We start from the raw sequence: 27835 nt of genomic DNA on the forward strand, positions 1-27835 counted from the left end.
GATGTGAATAGTGTTTTACGGATGACCTATACTTAAAGATATATATACCGTAATTTTAAGTATAGTTACATCTTCCTAGTTAAAAAGAGTAAAGTAGACTCATCCATAGACCTCACATTCAAATTTAAGAAGGGTTCTACACACCAATAAGATTCATAAGCCATGATAAAGCATCATCTTCATTCAAACGATCCCGTATTATTTCATCCGTCATATTAATATATTAAATTATTAGAAAGGAGCCATTTACTTTTAAAGCTAAACTTATACTTCAATCACAGTAACGCTGGCTCAGCATAACGTCAAACGTTTGAACCACAGAAGCATAACTTCTCATTCGCCAGTTTTCAACACATAAACCCTTCTCCAGATACACATCATAACAGCATGAAGATGTACAGTTATTAGGTGATCTCTTTCATATGATTTCAAACAACCAATCAGAGTGAGTCGCCTGTGTAATTGTGTGTGCTCACGTGATCTGAATCATGTGTCTTCAACAACCAATCAGAGTGATTTGCCTGTGTGTGTGGCTGTACTTATAAATCAGGGTTGGTCATAAAAGAGTAAGATGTTCGTCTGTTATACTATAAACAGCCAATATTAAAAGGTAAGAGGTACAGGATATAGATTCACCTTCACAGTTATCCAAAGTAACCACAGGGGTAGTACGCAGTGTGCGAATTAGATAATCTATATTGGGGGGGATAAAATTAGGCCAAAGAACATAGTCTGAAGGTTCAAATTTCAAAATGAGACAATAAATGCCTTACCCCTATATATATATATATATATATATATATAGAGAGAGAGAGAGAGATAGATAGATAGATAGATATATATATGTGTGTGTGTGTGTGTGTGTGACATCTGTAATCTGTAATAATTTAATAAATCTACCGACAATAACTATGCACATATATATTGTCTGACATACACACACCCCACTAAACCTTTCTGAACGTGTTTAATGTTGTACTCACTCTTGTCCCCGTAGCTCTCTAAGGTTTATTTAGTTAATAATTCCGCTCGAGCGATAGCCATGATCACAAGCATATGTTAATTTTTCCACTCATATTGAAAGCTTCCACTTTGCATTAATACATACAGGTTGCGAAAAGAAACCTACTTCAGTCTTGTGAAAACCACTAAAATTATCAGTTAAACCGGACTTTTTTATTTATTTATTTATTTATTTATTTATTTATTTATTTTAAGAAAATCTAGATATTAGCCTATCAAACAAGATATGGATTGTTGCTAGTCCCGATTTCTCACATCAAGGTCAAATCGAAGGCCAAATATTTAAAATATCTCAATTCAAATTTCGAGCTTGTGCTTCTACTTCCCGCTAAAGCTGTGCTCATCACGATTTTTTTTCTCCAAATATCGATTCCGTGATGGGCACAGAAAGTCAACACTTAAAAATTACTTTACTGTTAGGTTGAAGATGAGTTGATTCACTATGGGCTACGTTATTCAAATAAAGTAAAACATTACACTGAAGTTTTTCAGACAACATTAATTGCGTGGACAGCAAACTGTACAGCGAAAAGATGGAAAAATGAAGGGTTAACTTAAAAAAAAAACCGCTCCAGTTGAAATGCTTATACAGACACGGACAATGACACGGAGAACCAGTCGTATTAACAAATGCTGAAACAAATCTTGAATTATTCGCTTATTCACCTAAAAATCACCTTCATTAACATGTCTGCTCACTAAGAGCGTATCCCCCAGCGTGTACGTTAACATATACTTACGAGAGAATACCTATATCTCAGATTTTGAGTACAGTTTCAAAAGTTCATTTCCGTAAACTGTAAAAGCAGTGATTACTATGCTAATTATCACAAATTAAATGCAACTTTTGAGTTGTATACACACAACCTACTAGGAAATGAAGACCATGTGCTACAAAGAGTACACTGGAAAATGAAATAACATGTTATAACAAAAATTAAAATAAGATGATAATCGATACAAATATAGAGGATGAATATGACATATCCGAATTTCGCCAAGTATGGTAGAAGAAGCTATTTGTTTACTTCTTCTTGGCCAACCGCTAAGAACATTTATAAATCTATATGTGGCTTTGTTATACGCAATTAGTACATTCAAATTCACAAACGATGACGAACTGAAGGGTACGAAGATACAGTTGCAAGTAACAACCGTAGTCATAATAATATAGTTCTACTAAACAACGTTGAAAATAGTGGGTAATTAGGTGGTAAGTAGAAATGACCAAAACTGAACGGTTTACATCGATCATTTCGAAATACAGCTAGAAGATTAAATTTACAAGAAATAACAAAAATCAGTGAAATTTGGAGTTATACTAAGCATAGTTTGAGGGGGAAAGCGAGCATCCCCGGTGGGGATACTTCAGCTGACTTCTTTGGGGGGGAATAAAATGTGGTTGAGGGGGGAAATCCCCCTCATCCTCCCCCCGGTAATTCGCACCCTGGTAGTACGTATCTTGTTCTAGGTACCCAGCAAGGAGAGTAAAGTGCATCCATACAGCCTGGTATCTATACCCATCCGTCTAAGAGCATCAAGGGTGCAAGATTGGGCCACTCTACTCATCAAAGGAAAGCATAAGAGTACATATCTGGTTTGTGGTACCCCTCATGATAAACATACATCTTTGAGGACCAATGACGTCAAACCATTGAAATTTTTAATTTATGATTTTCCCTGACTACCAAAAGTTCCCTGACTTTCCAGGTTGTAGGAACCCTGTAATATTCACAATTACGTTACGAAAGAAAGGGAAACGATATATTGCTAAACTTTTAATTATACACACTATCCAATCTGAAAATGCAAAATACCTCTATAACTGTAATTATACACGTACAATAAATTAAATAGTTTCGGTCCGCCAGCTCCCGGAACAGTACTTCGTGTTCAGTGTTGCCATAACTATGTCCGTAGAGGGCAGTATTTTCAAACTAAATCCGCTCCTCTGAAATTTGTCCATTGCTTGCGATATCCATTGAAGTGAAGTCCGGAAGTGCGGAATGAGTGTATTTGATGCCTATCTCGTGATTTTATACAATTGCTGAAAAATACAGAAAGTTAGCCGAGATTGGAAAAAATTTGCAACTTACGTCATTGCAGCATGTAGTTCCTAGTGTAGACACTTCTGGGAGACATTATTGAGTAATAGACTAACTAGCACAAAGCACCATCAGTGGAACAAAAGTAGCTAAGCAAACTGTTCCGTAGAAATGCTTGAAGAAATTTACAAGCGGGAAAGTATATGTTAAAATGTAGAAGAAAGAGACAATTTTAATATAAATCTATAAAAATTATCTGCCAGCATTATTGAACAAATTAAGATTTATTATTAAATAATTATTTAACAAAAATATGATATATAAGAAATTTAAATGTCTAATTTCCTTTGGTTAGTTTATCTCTTACTCTCTGTCTGTCTCTCTTTATATTTATTTATTTATTTATTTATTTATTTATTTATTTTTTGGCTTGTTACTGTAACCTATTAACCTATTAACGTATTAAAATTGTGTTTTATTACAACTTTTGTAGTATTTGTAATGTCTCTTGAATGAATTTGATCCAATTGCAAGTTCACTGTAATAATGTAGGTTATTTTATATTCCTTTTTCTTAATAAATTACAGCACTAAAACACACAAAAAATGCAGATCATAGATTTATTCGAAATCGCTTATTTTAAATAATAAAGATTATTTATATATTTTTAGAGTTGGACAAACCTTGCTGTAGTTCAACTTGACACTAACCACTAGCCTGGCATTTGCATAAAAAAAAGGTTTTCCTACTCATCATATGGATGAAACAGGAAATGTTACTTTGACATTGATCGTGAAATTTTGCACTCGGTACACTGGAAATAATTATATATATGTATTTTAATTTCTCATTTATTTTCTATGTTATTGTTCATCATAACAAACTGAATTTGATCACAAGATAAACCTCGACCCTTACAGACTATAATAACACAAGTTTTCTATTTGCAGTCTATTAGTCCCGGTCTTGTTAATACAGAAATGGCTGATGAATTCATGAAAGAACATTATAATCCGGAATCTGTAGTTGAGAAAATGGCTGCGTTGGAAGCACAGGACATGGCAGAATCAGTTATCTACATATTATCAGCACACCCTAGAGTCCAGGTAAATTATGAAGTATTTAGAACAGTAATAAAGAAACTCTTGTGTAAAATCTCTTTAAGAATGCTCAGGTATTGTTCTTTTGTAATTGTATCATCTATAAACTTGAGCTCCCCCACACCGCCTGCAGATAAGCACCTCAGACCATTATGTTGCCTTAACCATGTTTCACTGTTGCTTGCAAATTCACTTTCTTTGGTTCTTCATTTGCCTTACACCACACTAGAACCCTACTATCAGACTTAAAAACATTGAATTTGCTCCCATCAGCAAAAATAACGTCTTTCAACCATTCTGGTTCCTTTTGCACATAGATTTTTGCGAACTCAAGTCGATTCTTTCTGTTCACTTTGTTGACAAATGTTTTTCTTTCTACACCCTTCTGTGGTACCCTTCTTTTCTCAGTACTTTCCGAACGGTCTCCGGGTATACATCGTTCCCACACTCTTGCAACAATTCCGCTGCAATCTTCGGTGCACTTAATTTGGATTTAGCTTGGTAGTCCGACCTCTCTGCTTCACGAATTCTATCATATCTTCGTTCTTGTAACGTCGCACCATGTCATCAACTGTACTCCATAGTATATTCAATAGACGAGCAATATGCCTATTGGAATTCCCTAGGGATGCGCACGAGTCGAGTCGAGATTTAAGCCTGTCTCGACTCATCTCGAGAAAATGTTGTCTCGACTCGAAAATGTGTTTCTGTCTTGACTCGTGCCTCAACTCGACCGTTTCTGTCTCGACTCGACCCGAATTCGAGACGAGATGTCTCGAAATTCGAGTCGAGACAAAATATACGAGTTAAAATATACGCACACATCAGCCAGACCATTATGGCTACCTACATAATTGTCAGTATGTCCACCTTTGACACGGAAAACAACGGCGACGCGTCTTGGCATGGACGCAATGATCCTTGGTAGGTCGCTGGAGAGAGTTGGCACCACACGTGCACAGACAGGTGACCTAATTCCCGTAAATTCCGGGGAGGGGGGCGATGCGCCCTGACGTAACGTTCAATCACATCCCAGATGTGTTCGATTGGGTTCAGATCGGGCGTCCTGGTGGGCCAGCACATCACTTGGAACTCGCCCCTGTGTTCCTCGAGCCACTCCATCACACTCCTGGCCTTGAGACATGGTGCATTACCTTGTCGAAAAATGCCATTAGGATGAGAAACATGGTCGTCATGAAGTGGTGTACGTAGTCTGCAAGCAGTGCGCGATATACCTCGGCCGTCATGGTGTCTTGCTCGAGCTCCAATAGACACATGCATGCTCATGTGAAGTTCCCCAGATAATAATTAAGCCGCAGCCAGCTTGTCTCCGTTCCGCAGAACAGATGTCAAGGAGCTGTTCCCTTGCAACACGACGGATTCGCACCCTCCCATCGTCATGATGAAGAAGTTATCGGCATTCATCAGACAATGCAACGCTCTGCCACTGCGCCAAAGTACAGCGGCGATGGTCACGTGTTCATTTCAGTAATTGTTGCCGATGTCGTGGTATTAACATTCGCACATGAACGGGTCGTCGGCTACGGAGGCCAATCGTTAGGAGTGTTTGGTGTGTTCAGACTAGTGTTGTGAAGGCCTGAAAAAACCGGACATTTTGGGTTAAAAATCCAGTTTTTTACGGGTTTTTCCCGAGCTTGGAAAAAGCGGAAAATTTGGAAAAAATTGAAATTTTCGAATATTTTATTATGTTAAGCTTTTAAAATAAAAGCTGTTTTATATTTACTTGTTTAGAGTTAAGATAATTGAGTATTTATGTTTCTTGTATTAGAATAGGGAAATTTTGTGCACAACTCATCCAAACACTTTAAAGCTAGCACCATGGGAAAATAGAGTTATGGCTACAAAAGAAACTAAAATATAATACTAGTTACCTTAATTAATACATAGACGCATTTAAAATATCTTAAGTTTCTCCTTGATGGCAGGGAAGTGTTAACGTGACCAGAATCATTCTAGTTAATATGTTAAACCAAACACATATTTTATTGAGATATTTTCCTTGTGCTATGTAAAATTTCCGGAAATTTTGAATCCATTAGAAAAAATCATTTGTTCGGAAATATTGGCAAAAGCCGGAAAACATAATTTAAAAAGTGTTTCTTGGCCTGATTCTGTAACATGTCTGCAGCATATATATACAATGTATTTTGCTAACAGGAAAAATACTTGAAGCAACAGGTTTTAATTTTACTTTTTAGTTTTCTGATTTCTGGTAAAATCCCTCTATATTATTTCTATGTTTTTCGATTAACTCAAAAAGAGATATGATCTTATTTACACACACACACACACATACCGCTCAAGTGAGTAAATTTGAGCAGCAAGAAATATATTAAAGGGTTGAATATGTGAAACTTCTGTTCGTTATTATTACGAATACCCGTTCTTCGCACTGGGAGAATACGTTTCATTTTGGACATAAAGGGTACCAGAACTGTCACCAATCTACTTAGAGACCCCCAAAAACTATGAATTGACACTAATATCGGTAATTTTCAATTACCTTTACATGTTCCCGTCACCCTTAGGAGTTCTAATGGGACAGAATTTGTGGTTTAAACGGCATCTTCTGTTCATCTCAGCGACCCCGAAAAGTATGGATTCGACGACCATTTTCGATTATTTATATATATATATATATATATATATATATATATATATATATATATATATATATATTCGATCATTTATATGAGACCTCCCCAATTTTGGTAACCGGTTTTTATCTTACCTTGACCCAAGCTTTCAGGAAATATATACATCACCCCCACTTTGTGGGTTCAGGTTCAAGTTCACCCCGGGTTAGACTGGAGAAATGGTTATCCTTCTTTTTTCATTATAATTTGGCCATGAAACAAGCGCCTGAGAGACATACAACCCCTATATACAACTATGTGATGTTGGAATATATAACTCGTAGGATATGATGTTTTACTATTTCTAAAATTTCATCCAGTGTACCCCTAAAAATGTAACAAAGAACTAATTGCCATTTTTTTAATATTCAATTAGAACTAGACAATTTACACAAAATTTGGAATCGACCAGTGAAAACGGCACGTTTCTAGCTTTTCTGAGTTTCGAGATCTCATTGTCGAAAGAATTGGAGACAAACATAGAAACTTTTCAGAGGGGACAAACATATAAACCTAGCATTTTAATATATAGACTAGCTGAACCTGCGCTCTCTACACAGCACATCATTTACATATGAACATGAATCTCCTTGCTATTCCTCACATCTGTACATATCGCATTACAGACACAAGTGAAATACGTTTTGATAAAAATCGGCAAGAGATACCGTAAAGGGGAGATTTTTTTCGATTACTTTTCCAATATCTCGCACAGTTTGCAAGATTTGAGCCTACTTCCGGTTGAAGTTTTTAATTCATGTATGATCAGTGTTTTCTTTTTTCTTGCATGCAGTATGTAGGTATAATAAGCAAATACGTTACATGAACAATTAATTATAATGCCATTTATATATGGTGTTCACTGGGCAAAACCCTCCAAAAATAAAGATTCACCTTAGACTGGAGGAATGGTTATCCTTCCTTTTTCATTGTCATTTGTGTATGAAACAAACGCCTGAGACATGTACAACCAATATGTACAATTCTTGGTTGTTGGAATGTATAATGCGTAGAATACGATGCTTTAGTTTTTTTTTAAAAAATTTCAACACTTCCAGTGTACCCGTAAAAATGTAATAAAGAAATAATAGTCATTTTTTTTTTAATTTTCAATTAGAACTGGACAATCTACTCAAAATTTGCAATCGATCGGTGAAAACGTCATCTTTCTAGAGCCTGTAGTTTCCGAGATCTCATTGTCGAAAGGATTGGCCACAAATATATAAACGTCCACAAACGTGTAGACTGAAATAGTGTGACGTCACATCCTTCTCGTTGCCATGGTGATCGTAGTTTTATTTTCTATACAACATGGTCTAAGAACCTAAGTACAAAGTGAAAACAGTGACGTATCAACTTCTGGATTGCAAAATTAGATTAAAAGGAAAACTTGTATATGGAACAAAGATTTCCAATGAATGAAACTACGAAAAGATAGGAAAAGCAAGCAATTTGGTAAATAATATAATAAAATATGGTAAGCGTTGAAAGTGAAATGTTTCCTTTGATACCGTAGATTTTGGTATTTATCTATACATTTGGAGGTTACATTAAGTGTCAAAATACTTAACTTGTTTATTATCGGATATTAAGCTTGAATAATTCTGGAAATTGTTTTATTTAGTACCATCAGTATCACACATTACATTGCATATGTGTAGGGCTACAGAATTAGTGTTTAAAACTTAACCGATCAGAAATCGGTCTAGACTGAAAATTCTCAGCACGCATATGGCTACAAGCCTAGTTTCCTCTTTTATTTTGATTGTTTGTTTATTTTGTAGCCACTGTAACTATGTACTCATATTTTAAAGTGTGGGTGTAAGAAATCTGAATGCGCCAATATAATTAACATTCTATTCAAAGTAGACAGTGATTTTTCCTTGTAGACAAATCGTATTTTGTTCTAGTTTCATTGTGCCGACAGCTTGTCAGTCTCTACCGTAGAGTTTCTACATTGCGTATAATTGTTTTTGTTCATTATGGATTACGTGGTAATGACGTTTCTTATGCAATTTCTATCTTATCATTTTACGTAGAAATGTGGACTCTGTAGAAGATTCCTTAGATGTTACTTCATGAATTACTGAATTCCACTCGTAAATTTTCTAAATTGTGGCTCCATATTCTTAATCTGTACTTTTTCTTACTAACTTTACTTTACTTCAAAATAATATACAATTGTCTAATTAACAAGTATGTGATTATTAACACCAGACTTAACAGTATTCCTTTCGATTCATGTATTTGTTTAGAAAAAAACATGGCGATCACCATGGTAACGAGGAGGAAATGACGACATCACTATTTCAGTCTATAGTTTAAAAGAACTCCAAAGATGGCAGCACAATTCATTTGCATTGATTTTGGAGAAGGTTTATTAAAATACAAAGGCTTTGGACAATAATTTGAAACTAAATAAACTTTATGAAAAAGATATATTTAAATAATTATTTTTAAAAAGTACACATACTTTAAAATATTTGTCTTTGTTGAACGTGAAATCACAAATAACCGAAAAACAATGGTTTGAAATCAAAAGTTACAGATTGGAGCTGAAGCTTTTACATACTTACTTTGGGTTAAGCCTAACCTGTCTTAAAGCTGTTATTGCACCTTCCGATGACGAAGTATTGCAATACGTATTTCTGAGATCGGTGCAAGTACGCTTTTTACAGGGTGGACAAGAGGTCTATACGCCTTTTGGAGGGTTAAAACCTGTATTTTTGTTCTCATCTTCTTGCATTTCATTTCATTTCATTTCATTTCATTTCTTGCTGGCTGGTTCCGATCATCACTTATACATTTGCACTTATCTCCATCACTTTGTAGGGCCGCTGGCCCAATGCATAGGCTACCACCTGTAGTTCCCCAGCCTAGGGATCAACGTAGGCGCACTAGGCGGGAATCGGATACTTCGGATAAGTCGGTTGATAAGCGTCCCCGTTCGGGGTCTGCTCCTGAGGCGGCCAATGTTAATATTGATGATGACCAGGATTTGCGTATGGACATCCAACCTTCAACAAGCTCCGACCCTACACCACTTCCATCTCGGGATCAAATCTATAATTTCCTTCTCACAAACTTTGATACAAAATTCAAGAATTCAAAGCATATTTTTCAACAGCTTGTTAAATACGTACCAAGACTGGAAATAACAGAGATCCGTTTCACAAACAATGGTGTTATTCTCAAGTCCAAGAACCCCGATTTTCATAGACACGTTCGTAACAAGGCTTCCTTTGAGATCTTTGGCAAGAATGCAAATATTACTGTCTTACAACCGAAACGCCAGACGCAAGGTCCACCACCAAGGAAACCACCGTTGTTATCCGTCATCATCAAGGGTGTCGATCCCGAGATAACTGACTCGGAAGTGGAAGAAGAACTTACTGCTGAAGGCGTGAACATTCAAAAATGTATCCGTATACGCAACAATACTGGCCCGACCTATCTAGTTAGAGTTCTGACAAACGAACAGCAAGCTATTGACCATTTATTACAATATGGTGCCTACATCTTTAAACGCCGTCATAAAGTAGAACCGTCTCGTACACCTCCACCTCTTCCGATTCGGTGTGAAAAGTGCCAGGTTTATAACCAGCACCTGACACATAACTGTCCAAACACCTCTAAATGTAATTACTGTGGTCAAAACCATCTTACTAAAGACTGCCCTAACGGAGCAGCGCCACCAAATTGCAACACTTGCCATGATGCGCATCCTACATATAGTTACAAATGTAAGGCCAAACCTCAAGCAGAGCCTACTAAACCCGAACTAGTAGTGCCTTTACGTACGCCAGATACGCCAGTGCCTCCGCACAATTCTCTTCGAGAACCTGTTACAGTCGAAGACATGATCCGCTTCTTTAGTCTTGCTCTCCAGAACATCCATCCTTTCTTGCGGACCCACATAATCCATCAAGTTGTATATGCAACTAAAATACTCTATAACCTAGATGTCAAAGCAACCTATTCTGGACAGACAGTGCATTTTCAAATTCATCCTCTTACAACCCAAGTTTAACTGTCATAATCATGGATACAGGCTTTATTATAACGTTTCTTTACCTCAATATCCAGTCACTCTGTACCAGGAAAGACCTACTTACTGCTTTATTACATGAACATAAGGTCCATAGTTTTCTCTTAAATGAAACTTTCCTAACTCCAAAACAATCCGTTTATTTTCCTGGTTATCAATTCACACGCCACGATGGACCACCGGGGCAGAGAGCAAATGGCGGAACAGCTATTGGCACTAAACATAAGTTACCTATCAAAACCATTAATCACAAATTCCCTGAACCTCTACCGGAGCATAATATTGTCACCATTTATTTTAAATCAAGGCCTATCACTGTAGCAACCATATACGTTCGACCGCATGTTCGCATACCTACTTCGTTTTTCACGTACCTGGATACTAATTTTCGCTCCTATATTGTCATGGCTGACATTAACTACCATAGCAGAAATGCTACTGAAAAACGGTTATTTTCTGATTTCATTACTTCTCACACGAACGGCGAAATTTGCCCACTGCCTAGAGCAACTCGCCCATCCTCTAATACAACTCCCGATGTGGTAATTGCCTCATCTAGTATAGTCCCATATCTTGATGTCAGTGTTCTTGATTCTATTGGTAGCGATCATGATCCTGTAAAGGTCGACATAGTTTTTCCTAATGGATCGAAACCACCTCAAGAAACTCCCCGTTCTCGGCCAAATTTTGACCGTGCCAATTGGATAATGTACCGGCAGGATATCCACGACGCACTAGCAGATATTCAACTTCCATCTGACATTTCTACGTTCGACATGACTTTAGATCGCATTACGCAAAGCATTCAAACCAGCGGTGCAAATCACATTCCAGAAACCACAGGTAATCTTTACCGGCCTAAACTACCACCTCACTATCTCTCTCTCATCTCTTTAGCTCGAACAGCGTACAAGGATTACCTACACAGCCGTAATGAAGCCACACTGCGACTTCATCGTCAGTATCTTCGCATGGTTCAAAATTACATCCGAGCATTTAAAAAGCGCAACTGGATAAAGACAGTTAATGCTTTAGCTGAGGAGAGCCATCCAACTAAATATTGGAAACATTTCAACCGGCTAATTGGGAAACCCAGCACTCCTCACTACCCTCTACTCGACAAGAATTCTGCACTTACCACGGACTCTGCGAAAGCTGATGCCTTTGCCCAAGTTCTTCAAACCACCTTCACGCCAGAACCCTCTTTCCGAGATGGATCAACTCTTTACAGGCGCATTGCCAGATATACAAACCCTCATAATGGGTACCTTGGAATTAACATGGACCATACTCTGGATGATCAGCATCCTTTAACGGCCCCAATAACGCCAATGGATATTACAGACGTGATACGTCACAAGAAAAACACGGCACCAGGGTTTGATGGCATTACCTACCGCCATATTAAAGAAGGTCCTGCTATTTTACTTCATATTTTGGCAACGCTGTACAATTTTGTCCTCAGAACTGGCTACTATCCATCTGATTGGAAAGTATCTAAAGTACTTATGTTTCTGAAACCTAAAAAAGATAAAACAGATCCAGCTTCTTATCGGCCCATTCAGCTCACTTCCACACTTGGGAAAATCTTTGAGCGCATCATAGTCCGGAGACTCCATAGCCATCTGTTAGTTCATGATCTGTTGCCTAAACACCAAGCAGGTTTCCGACCTGAACATAGCCTCCTCGATAACTTGTTACGTCTTAGCACCATCATCACGAACCATTATAATAGAACTGCACCCTCATGCCTTCTTCTCTTCGATCTTGAAAAGGCATTTGATCGCGTGTGGCACAATGGTCTTATATATAAGTTACACTTCTTCGATCTTCCGGCCGCATATATACGTATGGTGTATCACTTTCTTACGAATCGTCTCGCATATATCTCCATTAATAATAGTTTATCTTTTCCAATTTTTCCTTGTACTGGTGTCCCACAAGGTTCAGCCTTATCACCATTATTATATATATTGTATGTTAGTGACCTGCCCGTGATGCCTGAGCCTATTTACACTTTCACATTTGCAGATGATACTGCACTGCTGGCTTGTTGCAAAACTATGCACCAAATCAACATTTCTCTGCAAAAAGCTATCGATGCTTTTAGCAACTGGTGCAATCGATGGAAGTTAAAATTGAATTGTACCAAAACACAAGCCCTAGTGATACTTCCAAACAAGAGACGCAGTCGAGTACGCCGCAATCCATCCTTACTCGCTATTAACGTAGAAGGTGTACCCATCAATCCCAGCTCTACTGTTAAATACCTGGGGGTAGTCTTTGATGCCAAATTATCTTGGAAACCTCACCTTCTATCTATTAAGGAGAAAGCACAAAACCGTTTAAATCTATTAAAACGCCTGGTTGGTACTACCTGGGGCCTGCACGCGGATACCGTCCTAAACACTTACAAGGTCTTCCTTCGCCCATGTCTCACTCATGGTCACACCGCCTGGGTTAGTGCGAATGACGATTTCTACGAGCGCCTACGTATTATAGAACGCCACGCTTTGAGACTCGCATTTCGAATAAGCTTGCCTAGTCCCACACGTCTCTTATACGAAAGAATCACATTTCCGCACATCACACGCCATCTGGAAGATCTTCGCTCCCGCTACGTAGATAAGAAATGGAGAACTCAGCACCATACGCTTATGGACACTATATATCTTGATAGTAACTTTTCCACCTCGCCTAAGTATTACTATCCTCCACTGCGACATCTACTCTCCATCTATGGCCAGAAGCATCCGGAACACCCTGACCATCATTTCTTCGCTACCTATCATCCATCAGAATTCAATCCGCACATATACCCATCGTTTGCACAGTGAGTTTCCTTCTAACAAGGGCTTCCCCCATGTCTGCCATCAGTGTTGAGTAGCCCCAACACAGAAGATAAGCTCATTTGTGAATACTAACACTTCCCTGTGTACTGTGGCGTCCATGCACTTCATCTCATCATTCGCTCAGCCCTTCAAATAAGCATATCTTTCATTATTTCAATACTCCTTATGTCTAACCATACATTGACCACTGTCTGTCTTCAGCACTTACATCTCAACCTTCCCCATCCATATCTGTTTCTTGTTTTGTATCACATGGTTCACAACAACAATAATAATTCACCTCTGTATGAATAAAGTGACTTTCTTTATTATTGTTGTAGCCGAATCTCATAGACCATATATGTGTATCAATCATAACCAATGTTTACCATATTTATCCCTCCCGAAGAGACGACGTTATCGTCTGCGGTTTAACAGTTATAAAAAAAAAATAAAAAAAAAAGAAGCTTTTATATACTGTACGCCTCCGATATACCACCACCTACACAGAATGTGTACTTATTTCAATATGCAGATGATACGGCATTCTTAGCTCTGGGCAAGACCATGCAACAGATCAACATAACCTTGCAATCAACTCTAAATAATTTTATGCAATGGTGCACCACTTGGCGACTAACTTTAAATGCCGCCAAAACACAAGCACTGGTATTTCTACCTCCTAAACGCCGCTCCAAGGTTCAACGAAACCCTCGCAACCTTAATATATCTCTACAAGGCCATCCACTTCGACCAACACCTACAGCTACATATCTCGGGGTTGTTTTCGACTCTAAATTAAATTGGAAAGCTCACTTAGAGAAAATAACACAAAAGGCCACTCTGCGGCTCAATCTTCTACGGCGTCTAACAGGAACTTCTTGGGGTTTAAACGCACCTCTCTTAATCAACACATACAAAATGTTCCTCAGGCCCATTTTAACATTTGGCCATATTGCTTGGTGCAATGCTCCAACAAAGTTTTACGACCGATTATCGATACTAGAACGCCATGCTATTAGACTTGCGTACCGCATAAAATTACCATACCCGAACTTCATGACATACGAACACATCAACTTTCCTCACCTTATTCAACATCTTGCAGACCTCCGTTTGAAACATATACTCTCTCGCCTACCGGTCTCCCACCCATTACTCCTAGATACTTTACAAGCTGATGCTGAAACTGATGCACCGCATAAATATCTGCATACATCGTTAAACGTTCTCCTCACGCTATACCTAAAATCTATACATCCTACAGCTGAAGACCACGACATATTTCATATATATCTTATACCACATCATCTTCATCATTTGTTTCCATTTTAGCACTATGTCTCAATTCACTACTAACTTTGGGCTTTCCCCGTGTTTCCATCAGTCTCGAGTCGCCCCGAGACAGAAGAACTAACATGCATTCGTGTATCTAACACTATGTTTGTGATTGTGGCGTGTACGCACTGCATTTCATTTTATACTATCATGTTTATTTCATAACAATTCAACGCACTGCTTTCATGCCAAAGCTCCATTCTGTTTTCTACCTGCACCAATTCTATAATTATATATGTATTTTGTTTACTTATCTGCACATTTAAATTTATTCACTCACCTATTGTTTTGTTTGTTACTTTTAGCACTATTCGTTTATAAAACTGCACTTAGACCATCTTATATGCTAAAAACCCATCAGTGTCGTCAATTCTGTGCCAAAGAGAGGGCGTAACCCTCTAATGGCTAGGGTTAGGAGACACTCTACCAGCATACCTTTTGAAATGAAAATAGATGAATAAAGTTTAAAGTACCAATCCCTAACCCTGTAACCTTAACAAAAAAAAAAAAAAAAGCTTTTATATATATATATATATATCTCACTTCTTTTCACACTCTACCGCTACTCCCTCCCCCCGGACACCCCGATCTCATTCTAATCAATGACTTCATCACCGATACAGCCCCTCCATATATCATTCCATCATACGCACAGTAGTCCTAATGTTCTACCAGGGCTTCCCACTGTCTTCATCAGATTCGGAGCTGCCCCCGAATCAGAAGATAATATGCATTTGTTTCACTAATCTCAACCCGTTGTTGTGATGTCTAATGCACATCACCATCATACCTTTCCTCCTACCTCATTAATGATTATGGTTAATGGCCATAATGTCCACACGCCTACATTAAAATTATCTCCCCCCCCCCACCACCATATTGGATGAACTACTTCCTTATGAATTATAATTATGTAAAAATATGGTTTAATAAAGTTTAATAAATCTATCAAAACCCAACCATCGTTCTCCACTCCTAGTCGTTCCACTTGCCCCTCTTCCCGATGTAAAGGGCGGTACCCTTTGGACGGATGCTAGTCGTCCGCGATTAGCTAAAAAAAAAAGCGTTTTTATTGCTATTGTAATATTTTAGTAGATAGATAATAATAATTGGAATAGTTTTACTTTCGAGTATTTTTTTTAATATTCGCAATATTGAAATATCTGAACTTATATTTTCACGCGTTCGAAAAAAAGAAAAGATTCCATTACTAGTAAAATTACCCTAATACAAACATTTTTATTTTTTTCAATTTTCCATTTTTTCCGGAAAGAAATAGAGAAAGAACTTTTTTTTAGCAACACATTCAAAATTTCCAGAAATTTTACAATACTAGTTCAGACACACTTGTACTTTGCCCAGCATTAAAGTCTGATGTTAGTTCCGCCACAGTTCGCTGCCTGTCCTGTTTTACCAGTCTGCCCAGCTTTCGACGTCCGACGTCTGTAATGAGGTGGGGTTCGCCCAACCTCTCGACGTTTGGACGTCGTTTCCCCTTGGTTTCGCCACTTGTTGAAGACACTCACAACAGTACTCCTAGAACACCCGACAAGTCTTGCAGTTTCCGAAATTCTCGTGCCCTGAGTGCTTCTGAGTGAATACTTTCTTCAAAATATTATTTAAAATTATAGAAATATTTTCGAGACATTCGAGTCGAGTCGAGATTTTTACGAGCAGTCTCGGCTCGACTCGAAAATTCGAGTCGAGAAATAGGTTTGTCTCGACTCGTCTTCAATTTTACTCGTCTTCAAGTGTGTCTCGACTCGAATTCCAGTCGAGTCGAGTCGAGATTCGAGACATGTCTCGACTCGTGCGCATCCCTAGAATCCCCCTTTTCGTGACGAAAGTTGACCAGATGCCGCTGTCCAAACGTTGTGTTACAACCTTTTCGCCCCATTGGAGGTGTTGTACTGCAAATCCAATAGACCATACCCATTCGCACTCTCTAACACGAAGACGAAAAATGAGTTGTACATATAATGTTCTTTCTACTAATCCTTTTGTTCCCTAAACAGGAGATACAGAAATAAGACCGCCCGGTAAAGTCACTTTTGTGGGCGAGTATTAAAGTGGCATGATACGAAGGCAGTTTATAGAAACACAGCAGTTATTTAGGCATAGTTTTCGTTTGCAACTTTTACACATTATGAAATAGTACGCAAGACATGAAAGTTGTTCCGTGTCATCCCTTACTGTTTCCTACGTATTTACATTAATGCATCCTTTGAGACATATTACAATAATATGGGATGGCCGAATATTAGTGAGTCTCTGTATATACATGGTGTTTCAAAACAAGACTGACAACGTTTGGGAGGAAATTCCTGACATCAAGGTAAGACAAAAAGTATAGACCAACTTGGGTGCCCAAATGCTACCTTTCGGAGTTATAGGCTGCCAAAATCATGAAAAATTGAACTTTAAAGGTCGATATCTCCAAAACTATAGATCTACCGTAGTCGGGTAAAGACTTCACTTAGGAGCTACGTAGTATGTGCCCTATCCAAATATCCATGTCTCAGATTTCTTCGGTACTTCCGCAACAATTTTTATAGGGGTAGTTGGTGAGTACTTCAAATTATATTCCCGTAGCCCAATTCCCTCTATAAAAACTGTTGCGGAAGTATCGCAGGGTTTTGAAACATGGGCACTAAGTTGTCTGACCTTACAAGAAAGAGCACAATATTTGAGTTCCCAATAGGTCTTGAACCCAATTTTCTCCTATAAGACTGTGGTTTGGAGCAGTGTTTCTTTCAGAAAAAATGTTCCGTGGAGACAGTGTTCGGTATGGGTTAGTATTCAGAGGGCATTCATACACACAGTATGGAATGATTAACAGGACTATTCACATCACTCCAAAATAAGTTAGTAATTTCACCCCAACTAGCCGTCTTTTTTAAAAATCATGTTTTGTAGTTTTATGGTCCCAATATATTGAAGTGCATCTATATACATGTGTACCTAATAATTGCCTCATGCTGCTGTAGACGTATTGGGTACAACACAATTACTTCAAGAATTAATTGCCCTAGTTTCTTACTGTTCTATGTTACAATAGCAACAGCAACAACAACAACAACAACAAAAAAAAGAAGATACAGATCTACTCATCTTCCCTGCTGTCCGTGCTCGCTGCATTCAATAGTTCGCTTCTTTCCTCTGTGCACTACCTTCTTTGTCAACTCCAGACTCAACACTGTATACACAGGGGTTTGAAAGATCAGCGCCGATCATGTTTTGTTGTCACATATCATTAACCTTAACTCTATTCACTTCACCCCTATGGTTACTTCCCCCCGAATTACTATACTTTATAGCGGAGCTAAACATCGGCGATTAATTGTTCATAGGTAGTTTACTAAGAATATGAGAATAATCAATTCTCTAAATTAAATTTCCAGAAGGAATTGAAGTATATTAATATTAAATATTTACCTTTAAAATATTCACCATATACCAGATCTATGAATACAATATATTCAGAGAATACTTAATAAGGGCCCAATATTAATTTGCGTTTCTTTTAGTTTCCCTTTAGAACAATAAGATAACTTCACTGGGCCATGAATGGCTTATATTTCATCCACACGTTGATCAACAAGAAGGAATGGAACTACAGAATTTATAATATGTAATATTTCGAAAATGTATTAACATTATTAATTGGTTTTTATGATTGCTAGGATTAATTAGTTCCTTGTCCGATAAACGAAGTGTCTAGAAATTAACATATTTTGCTTCATCATTTGATACATATTTCATCATCAACACGTATTTGTATTTATGTTTAGTTTCTGAAAATGAATTAACAACATTCTAATGTTTATATTTCTTAATTTTTTCTTTAACGCCCCGTAATTATGCATCGATTCTAAGATAATAGGTGATGATGGTGGAAAGACGAAAGTGAGAGGAAACGGGAAAACCCACGAGAAAACGTACGCAGAGGTGTTTGTCCACCACAAAGCTCATTTGGAGTGAGCTAGGATAGAACTTCACATGCCAGAGTTAAACGCTCCACCACTGACCCAACGTAACAATGTTTCATTTTCTAAATGTGTTGTTGTATGTCTCCAATTCGTTTTATAGGAACTAAACGTAAATATCAATGCATACTGACGATGAACCATGTTAAACGTTCCGGGGTTACTTTGATACAGTTTTTTAATATAATTAAAAAATTACAAAAAAATAAGTAATTTCTATCCTAACTATACTTTAAATATTAACCTGCACTCATTGTGCTTTAATAAATACAGCTATGTTGTCTTCCAGAATATTACTAGACTTAAAATTCACCATTGTACCAATGGATTGGACAGTTTAAAAATGGTCTTCGTTTTCCTCATCCTTCGCGCTTGTTCAGCGGCTTTTGAACTTTTTCCACTGGTAAACATTTTGCCTTGATAAACATTTCCCCCGTATTGTACTGAAAGTCTTCTATAGATTTCAGCTCCTGATAGACTTTGAGACCAGAAAATACGAAGTACGGACGGAACACTGTTCTTCTATAGCACAAACGGACAATGTCGCCGCTATGTTTACTTCGCAACAGCGCAAAGAGAACTGAGAGATAACGCTGAAAATCTGCTACAAGTTAAGACAATGATATCTATCGGCTTGCGATCATAGAGACTCATACCTTCCACCTACAGACGATTAGAACAAGAGTAAACGTGTTTATTGACTTACCTCAAATAGATTAACTAGAAATAGTGGACAAATTATGCTATTTCAAGTTCTCGTTGTTGCTACATAAAATTTAAGATTTCTTTGAGTTCTTCGGTAATTTTATTTGTTTTATTTTTCAGGTTCATGATATAATTGTACGTCCAACATGCGATGCGATGGTGTAGTTACTGCACTGTAAAAGAAAATGGACATCACGAATACATCTAATTCTGCAATACTATCTAATGTTGTACAAGATCGATTTTGAGCAATTCAAGTTTTTAATCCATTTACAGTACAAACTTACAAAAAGATTTTATTGTATTCTTTCTTCACTTTAATAAATACAGTAAATACTCATATATAGTAGTATTTTTTTCAATTATTTAATTTAACTTTAATCAACACAATCTATAATGCTCACCTCCTAGAACGTGAGACTAATTTCTGGTTGCTCAAGCAACGATCGGGGGTTCTTGCGATTTCATGCGTCGCCGCAACTTTCAGTGATCGTGAACCTGATGGTTATTCGAGCAACCTTGTAGAAACATAACAGAAATTACAGAAGTTTCTTATTCCGCCACATGTGCCAGCATAGTCGACAAATAACCGGCAGTCCTCCTAAAACGGACATGCCTGCAAGACAAAGTATGTTAATTTTTTGCTCATAAATTGTAAGTTATGCAATTAACAAAATTTGTGTGTTTTGATAAAAATGAATGTGTAAGAAATTACCACATACACTTAGAATTCTAAATTTGCAAAGTTTGATTATAATTTTTGATGAAAGTAGGTGGTTGCTGTAACAACCAGTAGGTTATTCTTGAGAAAATCTGGTAGTTGTTTAGACAAAAGATATGGTAAACGAAGATCAGTGTTGAAAACGTTATCGAGAAATAACGTGAAACATGTGTTAAATGTAAACGCCGTTGGTGCACCTAGCGTTGGCATCTTTTACAAACCATATTTCGCAACTTTAACAAGATACCAAATATCTCAGTCAGTATGTGGTTTATCGATCTCACATAACCACAGTACTGCTCCTCATGCTCTACCGCCTTGTATTATAGTTTTAAAACCATACTGCACTAGTGACATTTTCCGAGTTATTGTACCTTTTCCAAACTCAACTTTTCTCTTCTGTTGATGGCAACACTATTCAACGGATCCTTCTAGACTTGAAGTCAGCGTAAACAGTTGTTGTCAATATTTAACATTGATCTCCGTTGGTCATCTCTTTTGTTGAGTCATTCGATTTACAAAAAACATAACGTTCTCTAGAGTTTGCAACACTGTTCATCTGGTGTTGTTAACCAATACACGGGAAGGTGTCTTCCTTTCTTTAGTTACTTCGTGCAAAGTTTCGTTTCTCTGTCTCTTTTGGTTTCTCCGTTATCATTATTGGATATTCTGAATTATATTATAATGTGGAAATGTCATTTCATGACTTCATCATCAAGTCGGCACTGATTAACGTTCTCGTAGGGAGCTGCTACTATTTCACTAATGCGTGTTTACGGTCACATAGAATACAACATATTTGCATAGATATGATGGTACTCGGGTACGCATTTGTGTTAATTAAATACCTCGGGAAAAAGGTCACATAAGTTTCCTTTTTAATATATATAGTTTTAATATATATACAGTGGTCCAAGTGAGACGGTATGCCATACCGTCTCTAGTTTTTCAGTGATGAAGGCATATCGCCTCTGGTTTATTACTGATCAAGACACCATCACTGGAAAGTGAATGCTAATATACCTTTAATAAATCCATTTTTGTATGCAGTAATTGATGAATAACTTCACACGTAAACATTTTTTATTTCTTATGTAGAAATATTTTCTAAGTTGACAGCACCGACATTTTTGTTGTCTTTTTCTTACCTTTTGTTTTTAAAACGAGACATCTTCGAAGAAGTTCATCTAGTTTATATTTCGATGTGTCATATTGAATCGTTTCTTTTATACGTAAATGTGTGTCTTCTTGACTTAATTCATATATAAATCTCCCGTTTTGAGCATGAGTGGATTTAGGAATTGTAGGGATGCGCACGAGTCGAGACACACTTTGTAAAATTCGAGACAAACGTATTTATCGACTCGAATTTTCAAGTCGAGACTGCTCGTAAAAATCTCTACTCGTCTCGAATGTCTCGAAAACTCCTTCTATAATTTTTAATATTATTTTGAAGATAGTATTCTCTCAGAAACAGTTTTGAAACCAATTCAAGTGAGCATCCAAGCATAGGCGTAACTTAAGTAGGGCAAGGGGGCGACTGCCCCCCAAATGCTTGAAGTTTATTATGATAATCATCCAGTGTTATCTATGAACTGAGCTGAAGCGAATACACCGTTTTTCTTAATTTTATGTTTTTCTTTCACTGTATTAAAGTCTTTAGGCGACTAACCAGGCCAAAAGAAGGGAGGGGCAAGGAAGTGAGAAGACAGCGACCCCTGGCCTAACAAAAGGTACCAGGTAAAAGCTCAGTCACTCACTCAGGATGGCCGGACGGAACAGAGTTCGTGCCCAGGCTCCACCTTTCCAATGCTGCTCGTTAGGCATACATACTGCCCAAGGCTTAAAGTGACTTCAGTAAATAGCCGCCTCGCCAGAATGCTTATCCACAGTGATTTGCGAGAACTGAAAACGGCTTGGGCGTGATAACTAACATCGTGGTTGAAGGAGGAGTCGCCTGAACTTAGCAAAAGAGTGATAATGAAATATATACTACTAATTGAAACTATAAATATTTTCTAGTAAAGTAAATTTTGAATAAATTATATTATTATTCTTAGTCTTTCTATATATATTCATTTTAGAGGTAATTATCCCACATCGGACTTCCGAAAAAACTTATCGAAACAAATTTATTGACCGTGCTGATAGCGACTACTCCCAATCACGACCCCGTTTTCAGTTTTGTTAGAAATAAGAAAAGAAAGAGTGAGAAGGAAAGGAGGGGAAGGAAGTAGGAAGAAGAAGAAAAGAAAAGGAAGAGGAAAGATTGAGGATTTTAAAGGAGAATGGATTACTGGATAATTTAGGAGATATAGTAATGAGCTCGAATGGTTATTAACCGGTAAATCATTCCAAATACTATTAGTGGAGAATCCATTTTGAAGTAAGTTGAAAGAAACACATGTTCATACATACAACCCCGACCTGGATCCAAGCAACCGCTCCGATCGGTTGCCCAAACCCAGTTCAGGTGTGGAGAAAAATGGAATTTAATCCTTTGTAATTTAATCTCAAACAATAATTGATAACTATCCAGTATCTGAACACCATAATCTGCGATCGACCCCACATATGAATTAGCCGAAAAAAAAAATTCAAAGTTATCAACTCAATATATTTATATATTGCATCAATAGGAGTTTCAATTTCTCTGAAAGAAAAACGTCGTTTTCAGGCTCATCCCGTTATGTTGGTTTCACTCCTAGAGCCGACTTGAAATTTGTTAGTAGCGGTCTTTCATGACCTCGGCTATTTACCTTAACACACATATTAAATCATGACACATATGTTATAAACGTTAATACGACGAAACAGTATAACTTAAACTAAATTCTATCATACATTCACACGCTCACTCACACAGGACAGTGTATATATCGTTAAAGAAAACCATCTAGCTACGATTTTACATAATATTTATTACATTAATGGAGGAAAAGAATAAAGAATAAAAAAAATATTGAAAGAACAATTTCTTAGTTATGTGTCAACGGAATACATAAAGTTATACCTTCATAAGTCATTTCTTGGAATTTAGCTTCATATATTTAATTACATTGACGAAAGAAAGAAAAAAGTTAATATAATTACTTATACCACGTTTTAGGCATGCTAAATCAAATTTATACTTCACAACATAAACGAAGAAGACATTCATATTTATATTTAAAAAATTGAACAAAGAGGAAAGCAAAAAAAAAAACTTTTATATATAATGAAAATCTTTATGAGTCTCTATCTCATGTCGAGACATTAAAAAAAAGTATCCTTATACGTCCTGTAGCGTATATCAAACTCGAGCATTCAAGATCACTGTTAATGCACTAAAGGTAGTGTCCAACACATTTCGCTCGATTTAATTTAGTTTATATTTATACACATATATATATTGATTTAGAATAACCATTTGTCAAGTATACACGAACTACCAGTTTGTAGCTGTATTTACGTACTGAAAATTCCACCCATCTACGGATTTCAACAACAACATTTGGTCAGAGGAGGATTCTCCTCTCGGTTCAGTCCATTTTTGAATTTATTATTTAATAACTCCAGGTTACTAGTTAGTCATTCATCACTGGGACACATCATAACACTTTATTCGTGAATTACGTATAACTTTTACGCATAGTATTCATATTTGAGAAGATCTTTAATACTTAGGAGGATTATGGTGATTTATATCGTAGCAAACACTGGTTAAGTCATAGGATACACACTGGAAAACAGGGGGGATTCTAGGTACACTTTCCAAAAAAGAAATTTCTGGTTGATCACTAAAGGATAATATTTGTTGAGGGATTGGATTACGTTTTAGACCTGCCGTTATTTTGAAATGCATGCCTTTGAAACTATTTACATTACTGATCACTAGTTACATTTATTCAGAACAAAGGAAATCATTTAAGTTCGCGGCGGTATTCTTAGAAAGAAAAATTAGGCTACATCATTCCATTCGTCGGAAAACATTACTTGAAAACCCATGGCAACCAATAAACGTATGGGGCAGATGCGATGCTCTTACATATATCCATATTATAAGTTTAACATTTTACATTTCACTTTAATATTCTATATTTCATACATATTTACATTTCGACGTCTATATATATATATATATATATATATATATATATATATATATATATATATATATAGATATAGATATAGATATAGATAGATAGATAGATAGATAGATATAGATATATTTAATACACGCGCACACATGTAATTACCTAACCCCAACAATAATTTGTCCAAGAAGAAGGTTGCAACATTACACCAAGAAACAAAACTTCCGACATATCATCATAAAATATTATTTTCCTTTATACCACGCGTCTATTAATTTTAAATTCTCACATATTTAATTGGAGAGTAGATCAAAGAAAGAAAAAAATTGTGAGGCAGGCACGTAACACAGAACATTCTTAAATACATGAACATGTATAAACAAAACAATTTTTATCTTAACTTTGGGCCCAATATTACAACAACATTCACGGAAATAAAATAAATGGAAAGTGACCAATGGATCAAAAAAGAATCCCAGACGGACAATGCTGGAGGAATGAAAGTGGAAAATTACGGTGTACCGAATCGTTACCTACTTCGGCAATGGGTCAAATATAATGTAAAACCAGTCCCTAACTATTTCACCAAACGAATCGTGTCTCGAGGTGTCTCAGCTGGTCATTTCGGTAAAAATATATATATATTATGTTATATATTAATTCATTGATATATTATATTTTCAAAATCGGGGTGAGGTTGAAAAATTAAAAAAAAAAACCTTTAGAGAAGGAGTAGATAGAATAGGTAAAAGAGAGGAGACAGAACACTACAACTACGAAAGATAAGTGGTCGAATTTGCGTTTACAACATACTATAACTAAATATTCTCTTTTATGCCAAAAGGGGTTCGGCTTACTCAAATACGTAACCTAGGGGACGCCCTACTGCCAAGGATGCAAGTCTGTGTCCATCAGACCCAATCCCACAAGAGTTTGCTTGGAAGATTGAAATCTGAGCCACGTATCCGGCCCAGACCAGCAGGATAAAAGGAGAGGGGAAAGGGACCAAGTAACTGCGTCCCCAATTTTGAAATCTCTAAGTAAGTAAAAAAAATATTCGACCCCCCAGAAGAACTAAGAAGGTTCAAGGACAGTAATGAAACTAGAGTAAAATTAATAGCTAAGATATCCCTAACTACTGATTTGCCAAAATTAAAAAAAATTAAATAAACTAAATTTTGGATCGGTGATTTCAATGACCAAACATCACCGATGGCTACCCTGCGCAGACATGCCAAAGTCTGGGACGTCGTTAATTCCCATCAACTAATTAAACTAAGAAAAGAAACGAACATACTTAAGAGGACCAGGGGTCGACGTCCGGGTACGCGATGAACATAAATATTAATTTAGGAGCGGTTGATTTGCCCCCGTCTGTCCTATTCACTCTACAAACACTGTATGGTAGTGTAATGTGAAGGAAAAAAATCTCAGAGTCATAGGATCTCCTCTTTCATAACCTACTGAAAACATAATTTACAACAGCCCAAACACCAACTATTTGGTATCATGATCAATGAACAATTACATTTAGTTAGCCATTATATGATGCTATCCCTACCCTGCTGTCAGACGAGATTGTTATAAATAAATACTACTGTTATAGCATACTCAACTACGAAGTAATAATATATTCTGATATATAACTCGCCTACCTTGTCGACTGATGTCTCGGCGTGGGGTTCAGAACTCGAAACGATTATCACCACGCATTTACGTTTCATCTATATATATCAACATATAGCTAAAATACACTGGGCCCATGTATACACTATACGGGTGTCCTATCATCTATTCTCTTTTACTACACTACATTTATATTTCACTTATATTATCATTTGATTCTTATATTTATTAATTTCTGACAACGCAGTATTCCTTTTAGACACCCTGTTTCTTCTATCTATGCCCGAACTATACATTCATTTCATCATATAGTTTGAAAATCTAAATCGCGTCCCGACCAACACGCAAGAAACATTACTCGAACCCAAGACTTCTTTACCACACAAACCATCCTATATCTTACTTCGCATCTGTTTTAAAACAAATCTCTATATATTCACAAAAATAAAATATGCGCGATAATATTGCTGAATATGATGAAATTCTGACAGCAACAATGAAAATTATTCTGCAACCACAAGAAAAGAATTGGAATTGAATATCATAATTTCAGAACGGAAATAGCATCACATTGGCTGACTTCGGTTAAGAATCTATGCATAGTTTGTTTACTTAAATATTTTCATTACTGGATTACACAGAATGTCACAGTTTTCAGAATATTAAAGTGTTAAATCACATTATCCAACTATCTGTTCATATGGGCCGGAAGTTATGTTTACTCGGTTTTAAGTCGAAAATAAAGGTCAATTTTGTGAAACCTAAATCACTAACTGGGTTCAATGGTAAAATATGCACGTCTGAAAGTACTCAATTTCGACACAAGGGCACTAGTAACTATTTGATCGAACTGTAAACCACGAAATATGACCTTGTACACTGAATTATTGTACTATATTACGTTCACTTTCAGATATGGATTATAATGAGTTCATTTAATGATGGAATACGACAATCGAATAGTAAATACCACACTGTCCATATTTAATTATCTCACGCTCCCAATCACTCACTACCAGAATTACTACTACAAGAAAATGTTTACTACATTACGAATACACACATACTACTTAAACTACAAGACATATCATGCTAATACATACTAATCATCACTACCATTAATTTTATTATCTATATAACACAAATAAAACTCATCAGAGTTTACCACTTTTGTTTAAATCGGCTCTAGTTGATGTAGAGGAAGGAAATGGACAGTGAAAACTGAACCAATTGGTCCTGATTAACTCATAATATTCTGTAAGATACTAGTCAAACGTGTCCCAAGGGGACATACCAAAGCTATTAATTTAGAGGTTCCCCTCCCTAAAAGGGAAGGAAAACTAGATAATTAAATATTTAACCCATCATTACTGGAAGCTATCCTAATTCGGGATTAAAACAGGAGCCCTTAAAGTTGACCTAAGCGATCATTCTAATGTTACAGAGACTGCTAAACTTAGAATACCGCCATCTGGGTTAGTAAAAAAAATCACTTACTATCTATATCAACAAATTGCTACACGGACAGATCTTGACTGTATATGATATTGGGAGGGGTGAAAAGGATAATCACTGTATTGAAATTTCTTAGTCAAAGCAAATGAAAAGTTTATCACACGAAATTTAATGCACCTAAATGCCGAACCTGTCCACACTAATTGTTTACGTCCAGCATGGCG

At 36.8% G+C, this 27835-nt stretch overlaps 1 protein-coding gene across 1 annotated transcript in view; it reads left to right on the forward strand.

Moving 5' to 3' along the window:
• LOC145683872 (dehydrogenase/reductase SDR family member 11-like) overlaps window positions 1-20075 on the forward strand; it is a 61584-nt gene extending 41509 nt beyond the window's left edge. The window contains exons 5-6 of the mRNA XM_081755496.1: window positions 4019-4174; window positions 19854-20075. Of these exons, the coding sequence (XP_081611622.1) occupies window positions 4019-4174; window positions 19854-19898 (201 nt within the window). The 3' untranslated portion in view covers window positions 19899-20075. The remainder of the gene's footprint in view (window positions 1-4018; window positions 4175-19853) is intronic.
• The last annotated feature ends 7760 nt before the right edge of the window (window positions 20076-27835 follow it).

This window comes from Thermobia domestica, chromosome 4, assembly GCF_964235325.1.
Source record: "Thermobia domestica chromosome 4, izTheDome1.hap1.1, whole genome shotgun sequence".
NCBI lineage: Eukaryota > Metazoa > Arthropoda > Insecta > Zygentoma > Lepismatidae > Thermobia > Thermobia domestica.